Source organism: Bison bison, unplaced genomic scaffold, assembly GCF_000754665.1.
Source record: "Bison bison bison isolate TAMUID 2011002044 unplaced genomic scaffold, Bison_UMD1.0 scf7180017864280, whole genome shotgun sequence".
Classification (NCBI taxonomy): Eukaryota; Metazoa; Chordata; class Mammalia; order Artiodactyla; family Bovidae; genus Bison; species Bison bison.
This window is the reverse complement of record NW_011494852.1, coordinates 3698634-3708750: the sequence shown is the minus strand read 5'-3', so window position 1 is coordinate 3708750 and position 10117 is coordinate 3698634. Positions and strand designations below refer to the sequence as shown.

At 41.1% G+C, this 10117-nt stretch overlaps 1 protein-coding gene across 3 annotated transcripts in view; it reads left to right on the top strand.

The window, feature by feature from the left end:
• The window catches only part of ZNF792 (zinc finger protein 792), an 18280-nt gene that overhangs the window by 3446 nt on the left and 4717 nt on the right, over positions 1-10117 (top strand). The window contains exons 2-3 of one of the 3 annotated variants that reach the window (XM_010848968.1): positions 6614-6740; positions 7466-7588. The exons of 1 other annotated variant lie outside the window; for it this stretch is intronic. In XM_010848968.1, the coding sequence (XP_010847270.1) occupies positions 6614-6740; positions 7466-7588 (250 nt within the window). The remainder of the gene's footprint in view (positions 1-6613; positions 6741-7465; positions 7589-10117) is intronic. One more of the 3 variants, XM_010848970.1, reaches the window with a different exon arrangement.

Below are 10117 nucleotides of genomic sequence, written 5' to 3'. Positions count from 1 at the left end.
TAGAATGTGCCATACAGAGAATGGAGGGGTCTGCTGTAGTCCCGGGTAGCTTGGATTGAAGCTAGGATCATGGCCAGGTCGGGAGGCCTTCACCTCAAGGGTGGATGTTGCCCTTGGCAGTGGGAGTCATAGAAGGTCTGGGGCAGGTTGGGATCGTAGTTGTATTTGCCTAGAATTCTCTGGATGCTGTCAGGGAGGGGGAAATTTCTCTCTCTACCTCTTGTTTGAGTTCTCGTGGATGCACTAATAAAAATAATTAGCATAAGGCACATTAACAGGAGAAAAATACATTTTAATGTAAGTGAAGTCAGAAATGGGACCTAAAAAGTGGCCAAAGTCAGCATCTTTTACTTATTAGACAAACAATACCTTTGTGAGTAATCAACTGGACAAAGGAACTTAGATTTTGGGTGCCCAATTATGAAGAATCTAAACAAAGTTTGGGCTTCAGGTAGTAAATTAAAGAAGTAACAAGGTTTACTTATATAGGTTTCTTGCTCCAAATTCCCTCCCTTTGGCAATAAAGGTGTGCTTTACCTCCAGATACAGGGGGTGCACTTTTAAATAGTTTTTTTTTTTTTTTAATATCTTGGCCCAGTTTATTTTATGTATTTATTTATTTATTTTACTTTTTGGCCATGTGTGACATGTGGGATCTTAGTTCCCTGACCAGGGGTCAAACCTGTGCCCCCTGCAGTGGAAGTGCAGAGTCTTAACTGTTGGACCTCCAGGGAGTGCACTTTTTACGTAGAAATTAATTTTCTGTTTTCAGGGAGACAGAAATGTGGGTCACAGTATTCCTCTTGTGTTGGCTGTTTCTTCAGTAATTTTAATTCAAAATAATCAATAGGCCATTGAGGCACATTTTGGGGAGGCCTACGCTAGACCCTAGAGAAGGCAATGGCAACCCATTCCAGTACTCTTGCCTGGACAATCCCACGGACGGAGGAGCCTGGTAGGCTGCAGTCCATGGGGTCGTAAAGAGTCGACACGACTGAAGTGACTTAGCAGCTTAGCAGCAGCACTCTAGGCCCCAGTAGTTCCCTCTCTGGAACTTCCTCTGTGGAAAGAGAACAGGTAAGAGGAGTTCTCCAGCTTACTGAGGGCTTCCCAGGTGGTGCTAATGTTAAAGAATCCACCTGCTAATGTAGGAGACATAAGAGAGGTGGGTTCAGTTGCTGGGTGGGGAAGAGCCCCTGGAGTAGAAAATGGCACTCCACACCAGTATTCTTGCCTTGAGAATTCCATTGACAGAGGAGACTGGCAGGCTACAGCCCATGGGATCACAAAGAGCTGGACACGACTGAGCGTCTGAGTACCAGTTCATTGAAGCAGATTGTTAGTTATGAGAAGAGGTCAGTTCAGGAAAACAATTATACCTCATTTCAGGAGGCAGTGATGCAGATGGGCTCCAGAAGCTAGGCCTATGGTAAAAGCGATCAGGTAATGAGACATTTCTAGGAAAACAAAAGAAAACAAAGGGTTAGTGTTTGGAGCCAATTATAAACCAGTTTCTGACATCAGGATGCAGTCAAGAAGATTTCTAGATGTCAGGGTCGAAGCATCTTTTGCAGTTTGAAATGTCTCTGATGTCACCAGGTGTTCAAGAATGCTTTCTAAGTGGCTCATACAGCAGCAAGCATGAAGATTGTTTAAATATGAGCTGTTGTGGCAATTTCTCTGAAATTTCTATCAAGTTGTCTAGCTTCAATTTTCAAGGCATCAGGAAAAGGGCAGTTTTAGTTCTCAATTATTCCAGGTCAAAAGGGTGGGAGAAAATTGGAAACATTAACGAGTTGTAGCCAGATATTGGATGAAATTAGAACACTTCAGGATCTAGTCCAGATTTCAAGTAAACAGCAAAACCTCAATGAAACTGCTGCTGCTGCTGCTAAGTCGCTTCAGTCGTGTCCGACTCTGTGCGACCCCAGAGACAGCAGCCCACCAGGCTCCCCCGTCCCTGGGATTCTCCAGGCAAGAACACTGGAGTGGGCTGCCATTTCCTTCTCCAATGCATGAAAGTGAAAAGTGAAAGTGAAGTCGCTCAGTCGTGCCCGACTCTTAGCGACCCCATGGACTGTAGCCTACCAGGCTCCTCCATCCATGGGATTTTCCAGGCAAGAGTACTGGAGTGGGGTGCCATTGCCTTCTCATCAATGAAACTAACAGTACTAAAATCAGACATACAAGGGTTCAATTTAGAACCAGGGTTTAATCCCCGGTCAGGGAACTAAGATCCTGCAAGCTGTGGTGCAGCTAAAAAGAAAAATAATGAAATAAAGTCAAGTTCTTTCAAATTGTTTGATCGTATCTGAGTCTGTGTGTATTTCTCAAATATGACTTTCCAGTCAAAGGCCTTGATAAGATAACCAATATTTCTAATTGTGTTCTATTTTAAGGAGAACAGAGTCTTATTGAACTTTTCCAAATGTAATTATATTGTTAAGAAAATAAGAATACTCATGAGAGTTTCTGAATTCTGGAGCAATCAGGTGGGGAGAAAAAAATGTTTCATTTTTGCTTACAAAGGTATGCTGTGCCATGTTTAGTCACTTAGTCGTGTCTGACTCTTTGCGACCCTGTGGACTGTAGCCAGCCAGGCTCCTCTTTCTATGGATATTCTCCTGGCAAAAATACTGGAGTGGGTTGCCATTTCCTTCTCCAGGGGATCTTCCCAACCCAGGAAGGAACCCAGGTCTCCCGCATTGCAGGAGGATTCTTTACCATCTGAGCCACTAGGGAAGCCCAAGAATACTGGAGTGGGTAGCCTATCCCTTTTCCAGGGGAACTTTCTGACCCAGGAATAGAACCAGGATCTCCTGCACTGCAGGTGGATTCTTTACCAGCTGAGCTACCAAGAAGTACGATTCACCAAACTGCTGTAAATCTTTTTAAAATAATTCCTTGCATTTGGAAAACAAAAGATTAAAAAAAAGTAATATTGTATTTTAAACAAAAAGTCATAAAAACTATAATCATATTCATTAGTTCATTCAATTCCATGTAATTAATTTTTGTTCCTCTTTGTGTCCAGTTCTTCCATTAGTTCTGTTGACTTTGCCTGATGATTAAGCGTGAGGGTAACAGTGATATTCCAAGGAGTTTGTGAGATTTTTGTTAAGGCTTGAATGATTTGCCCAGTGAGGTGGGTGCCTTGATCACTGGAGATTATGTAAGTTATACACCAAATAGAAAATACATTATAAAAAATTGTTTCTTTGCCCCTGTGGTGTCATCAGTCTTGTAGCAAGGGAAGGCTTCAACCCATCTGGAAAGCATACATGTAATAATGAGAACATTCTGATAAACCATACTTAGTGGCAGTTGAATGATGTCCAGCTGCAGGTGCTCAAAGGGTCCACAGAGAAGAGGTCTGAGGCACCTGGGGCAAAAATAGTTTTTCCCAGGGTTATGGACCTGAAAGGTCAGACATCACTGATAGGGTGTTTTTTCAGTTTTATAGAGTTCTCCCTGCCAATGTCTATTTAAATGCACCTTAAATGCATGATGGTGAGTGAAGGAATGCAGGGGGAAAAAATGAGATTTGCCAGGGAGCTGGGGAGAACTAAGTAGCCATCTTGGTTTTCCCATAGCTCTGACTGTTTGTTTAGTTTGCAACTATTGTGTACCTATTTTAATTTCTCTTATTCAGTAGCATACTGTTGCCTTGGTACAAGGATATCAGGATGGCAAAAGTCTGGCAAGAAGGGGTCAGGATTTTTGCAGAAGCAGAATGGATTTTGTTCACATGTGCCACAGTCTTTATAAATTCTGTTGCTACTGCCTTCGCTTGAAGGTCAGTTAGGGCATTTCTCTGATACTTGGGTTCAATTCCTTTAGTCTGAGCCTCCATCTTGATGACAGATAACATTTTATGCCAGGACATATATGACTTCAGGAATTTCACCTAATTTCTGGAACACTTAGAACACATACCTATATAGACACAACATAAAGAAGATGATAACAGTTTCCACATAATTTAACGTATCAAATATAGCTGATTAATATCTTTTTATAAGGAGAAAGAATAAATCTTTGAGGTATTTTAGATATATATCTAAAACTATCTCATCTCTCAAAGTCCTAAATCAAAAAGATTTCATTTACAATTTGATTTGAGGGAAGTTTGTCAAAAGTATTTTTAAAAATTGGACTTTGTCAAATAGATCTTCACAGCAATGCTTTGTTATCCATTCAACGAAACTTAACAATTAAAACCTTCGGCAAATATAAATGGTTATGTAGTTCTGAGCAAAATTTAGCTCTTTTAATAGCAATAGATTTACTCAATGAATCAAAGAACTGATAAAGACAACAGAACATAAGTAATTATTTTGACAAAACAGAAGATCTTTGGTGTTTTCCTAAGTATATTATTGAAAGGTAAAGAAAAGCCTTTCATAATCTCTGATTATCAAGAGCAGACCAACAGGAAAACAAAACTTTGTTCTTTTAATAGAAAACCAAATTCCAATTTTTACTGTTTTACTTTGATATTAAAACTTATTTGTTTAACTAAATCCATTCCAATCTTATTCAGTCATGACCACATATAAAATTCCTTTCTAAAGACTCCTTTATGCACAATCCTACAGAATTTCATTTTAGTTTATCCCTTGTTTTCTTTCCCATTTAGAAGAAACTAGCTTTAGGACAAAATTACTTTCATTTTCCTTAACAAAAACACCTCCACACCTTATTTTTTCTCTTCCCCAAACACATTCTATTTCTATTATTGTATCTGGCAGCTTTAACCACATATTTAATTGGAATCCTCAATCCTTTGAAATCTTAATTTTTTAGTGAAAATAAAGAAGTAAACAGCTGTAAACTTTATTAACATTTTGTGGCTTGGCAAATTTATAAGTACATTGTATAATTTCTAGAAACATATGCTATTTCATAGTACAGTCTTTCAATAAAGCGCAAGATATATTCACCAGAGCCAAACATACTTAATCTCTCTGTAATGAGAGGCCAAAAGTACATATAAACTTAGACTTTAGCAATTAATGTTTCAGTACTTTATCTTACTTGGAAATGATCTAGGCATCCAACAAATTCCCATCATTTAATTTAACATAGCAAAACATAGGGTATAACTTACCAAATGGATTTATGGAGTTATTTAAGTGGACATACTGTAACACAATTATTGTTTAAAAATCTACCTAAAAACTGATCACATTTACATCTATTTTATATATTTATTTTTATTTATTTTTCCTGTCAAGTTGCATGGTTTACAGGATCTTAGTTCCCTGATCAAGGATTGGCCTGGGCCATGGCAACAAATCCTAATGACTGGGTCGCCAGGGAATTCCCTAATTTATTTGTTTTTAACAATCATACTTAGATTACTCATAAAAATTTCATAAGACTTTAAAATAATCATTATTCTAAGTTTGTTTGTTCGGTGACAAACTTTGCAACAGAGGCAATGAGCCCATTTGACTAATAAACCCAGGTAGAACAAGTTGTTTACATTATATTTAATGTTAAATTTGAGATATTCCTGTATTAATTTAACCAACAAGTTTAAAAGTAGCTCTTATTTACTAAAGATTATCCTAAATATATGAACTTGAAAGATATTTGTTTTTTTTATTACATATTTGAGAATTTTTATATAAGTGCTTATTTTTATAAGCCAATTAAATAAAGGCCTTTTAGAAATTAATTTTGGCAGTGCCATCAGAGGTAGCATACACATATGGACTTACAGACAGACACAACCAAAGAACTCATAGTTCTCATTTTAAAACTTTAATCATGAATCAAGTACAACATAAAACTTACGCATGTGTGCTCAGTCTATTAGTCATGTCTGACTCTTAGCAACTCCATGGACTGGGGCCTGCCAGGTTCCTCTGTCCATGGAATTTTCCAGGCAAGAATACTGAAAAGGGTTACCATTTCTTACTCCAGGGGATCTTCTCGATCCAGGGATCAAACCCAAGAGACTCTTGAGTCTCCTGCATTGGCAGGTGAATTCTTTACCACTGCACCACCGGGGAAGCATATAAAATTTGCTAGTTTATAAGTAACAGTTGGAATAAATTAGATTATTTGCTCGGATTGTGTCCTTTGAGGAGAAGACAAATAAGATATGTATTTGCCTTTGGCAAACAATTTTAAGGAGGCTGTGACTTAGAGTTTCAGCAAGAGAGGCTTTTTAGCAGTTGGGGTTTTAAAAAGTCTCTCTCTCTCTCTTTTCAATTTCAAGTTTTACTAATTGAGCTAATCTAGGCTCAGGCTCAGTGGGCTGTGTTTACATTCAAAAAACATGATAAGGTTTATAACTTGAAGAGACAGAAAAAGAAAATATGCTTTCTCCTAGGAGTTTTGGAGTATCTTTGTCTATTATCATATGCCTTAGGGTAATTATTAGGGGCCCTGCATTTCAGACCCAGAGCTCAACTGGTATCTCTCTGCCTACTTGCCTGTGGGTATTGCTGTGGACTGACACAGCAGTCATAGAACGTGTGGAACCAGGGTCTGAGATCTCCTCTGTGTTGGGGAGCTGGGGAGGAGGGTGAACAGTGAACAGAGAGGGAATCCTGAGGAAAGAAGCTGATCATGGAATGAACTGTCCCCATCATCATGGCAGGGCTGTGTGACCTTTGAGGACGTGACCATTTACTTCTCCCCGGAGGAGTGGGGACTCCTTGATGAGGCTCAGAGACTCCTGTACTGTGATGTGATGCTGGAGAACTTTGCACTGATTGCCTCCCTTGGTAAGGCTTTTACACCCACCCAGGTGTCCTGAGCTCATCTCCGCCCATTCCCTTTTCCCAAGAGGTGGTTCTTTCCTTCCCACAGCTGGGCTGTGGGCATTGCTTCCTCCCCTCCCCACTGCCTTTGTTTTTTGGGCTATGATGGGTCTTCGTTGAAATGTGCAGGCTTCTCTATTTGCCGTGAGTGGGGTTCTCTAGTTGTGGTGTGCAGCATGTGGGTTCTTAGTTCCCCGACCAAGAATTGAACCCAAGTCCCCTGCATTGGGAAGTAGATTCTTAACCACTGGACCACCAGGGAAGTCCCCCCACCTCTTCAGGTATATGTGCTGTGGGTCCAGAGCTGAGCTGTGTGCAGGGTCCCATGCTTTCCCCAAGCAGCCTCAACACCTACTGTCTCAAAGCCTGGTGGGGAAGGGTCCTAGAAGGAGGAGTCTTGCAGTCAGCCCAGCAGATCCTGTCTAATTCAGCCACTGATCTCCTGGGTGATTGTTCACATCTCTGACAGTTCTGTTTGGCTCCTTTGCTTTAGCTAACATTGCCTAAGGCCTGACTGCCAGGAACTCTAGGCACTTATGTGGTCACTGTTTGCCATGACCACTGGGATGTTCCTGCCAGATCTCCCTTGTGTGTTCCTTTTGTAATTATGTTTCCTTTCCTGTGTTCTATTGTGGGATAATTCACCTGGGCAAAGTGCTGGTCCCTTACCAGCCCCATCTTCCCCCTAGGACTTGCATCTTTCAGGTCTCACATAGTTGCCCAGCTGGAGATGGGGGCAGAGCCCTGGGTGCCTGACCAAGTGGACATGACTTCAGCCATGGCACGAGGGGTGTATAGAGGGCTTGGCTCAGGTAAGTGTGGGTGGGGGAGCATGTGACATCACTACTGTCTTCAAATCATACCTGCCACTTTTCTTGTGTTCATCATTCTTTTGGAGCCAAGCCAATGGGCTTATATCTTTTCTACCTTGCCTTTCCTATTTTTGGTATGTTGACCACTGGCCATTTCTTCTCTGATTGGGGCCTCTGTCTGTGCCCCTCACTGTTTCCACAGCTCCCTCTGCAGCACTCTTCATGGGCTTGCACTTCATGTGTTATGAGATGTGCACATTTCCTCTGATAGTCCTTGAACACCAGTCAACCAGTTGTAATCAGGTTTTCCCAGATCTAGACATACCCTTCTGCACAGCCCTCATAGATTATCAGCAGCTGGAGCCCCCAAGAAAAGCCTTTGTTGAGAACAGAGCTGAAGACCTGCCTTTCCATCTGACACTGTGCCCATCTTTGTGTCCTGGCTCCTGGTATCAGTTCAGTTCAGTTCAGTCACTCAGTTGTGTCTGAGTCTTTGTGACCCCATGAATTGCAGCACGCCAGGCCTCCCTGTCCATCACCAACTCCTGGAGTTCACTCAGACTCAAGTCCATTGAGTCAGTGATGCCATCTAGCCATCTCATTCTCTGTCGTCCCCTTCACCTCCTGCCCCTAATCCCTCCCAGCATCAGAGTCTTTTCCAATGAGTCAACTCTTCGCATAAGGTGGCCAAAGTACTGGAGTTCAGCTTTAGCATCATTCCTTCCAAAGAACGCCTGGGGCTGATCTCCTTTAGAATGGACTGGTTGGATCTCCTTGCAGTCCAAGGGACTCTCAAGAGTCTTCTCCAACACCACAGTTCAAAAGCATCAATTCTTCGGCGCTCAGCCTTCTTCACAGTCCAACTCTCACATCCATACATGACCACAGGAAAAACCATAGCCTTGACTAGATGAACCTTTGTTGGCAAAGTAATGTCTCTGCTTTTCAATATGCTATCTAGGTTGGTCATAACTTTCCTTCCAAGCAGTAAGCGTCTTTAATTTCATGGCTGCAGTCACCATCTGCAGTGATTTTGGAGCCCCCAAAAATAAAGTCTGACACTCTTTCCACTGTTTCTGCATCTATTTCCCATGAAGTGATGGGACCAGTGCCATGATCTTCGTTTTCTGAATGTTGAGTTTTAAGCCAACTTTTTCACTCTCCACTTTCATTTTCATCAAGAGGCTTTTTAGTTCCTCTTCACTTTCTGCCATAAGAGTGGTGTCATCTGCATATCTGAGGTTATTGATATTTCTCCTGGCAATCTTGATTCCAGCTTGTGCTTCTTCCAGCCCAGCGTTTCTCATGATGTACTCTGCATAGAAGTTAAATAAGCAGGGTGACAATATACAGCCTTGACATACTCCTTTTCCTATTTGGAACCAGTCTGTTGTTCCATGTCCAGTTCTAACTGTTGCTTCCTGACTTGCATATAGGTTTCTCAAGAGGCAGATCAGGTGGTCTGGTATTCCCATCTCTTTCAGAATTTTCCCCAGTTTATTGTGATCCACACAGTCAAAGGCTTTGGCATAGTCAATAAAGCAGAAGTAGATGATCTTCTGGAACTCTCTTGCTTTTTCAATGATCCATTGGATGTTGGCAATTTGATTTCTGGTTCCTCTGCCTTTTCTAAGACCAGCTTGAACATGTGGAAGTTCATGGTTCATGTATTGCTGAAGCCTGGCTTGGAGAATTTTGAGCATTACTTTACTAGCATGTGAGATGAGTGCAATTGTGTGGTAGTTTGAGCATTCTTTGGCATTGCCTTTCTTCGGGATTGGAATGAAAACTGACCTTTTCCAGTCCTGTGGCCACTGCTGAGTTTCACAAATTTGCTGGCATGTTGAGTGCAGCACTTTCACAGCATCATCTTTCAGGATTTGAAATAGCTCAACTGGACTTCCGTCACCTCCACTAGCTTTGTTCATAGTGATACTTTCTAAGGCCCACTTGACTTCACATTCCAGGATGTCTGGCTCTAGATCATTCCATCGTGATTATCTTGGTTGTGAATATCTTTTTTTGTACAGTTCTTCTGTGTATTCTTGCCACCTCTTCTTATTATCTTCTGCTTCTGTTAGGTCCATACCATTTCTGTCCTTTATCGAGCCCATTTTTGCATGAAATGTTCCCTTGATATCTCTAATTTTCTTGAAGAGATCTCTAGTCTTTCCCATTTTGTTGTTTTCCTTTATTTCTTTGCATTGATCGCTGAGGAAGGCTTTCTTATCTCTCCTTGCTATTCTTTGGAACTCTGCATTCAGATGCTGATATCTTTCCTTTTCTCCTTTGCTTTTCACTTCTCTTCTTTTCACAGCTATTTGTAAGGCCTCCCCAGACAGCCATTTTGCTTTTTTGCATTTCTTTTCCATGGAGATGGTCTTGATCCCTGTCTCCTATACAATGTCACGAACCTCCATCCATAGTTCATCAGGCACTCTATCTATCAGATCTAGTCCCTTAAATCTATTTCTCATTTCCACTGTATAATCATAAGGGATTTGATTTAGGTCATACCTGAATGGTCTA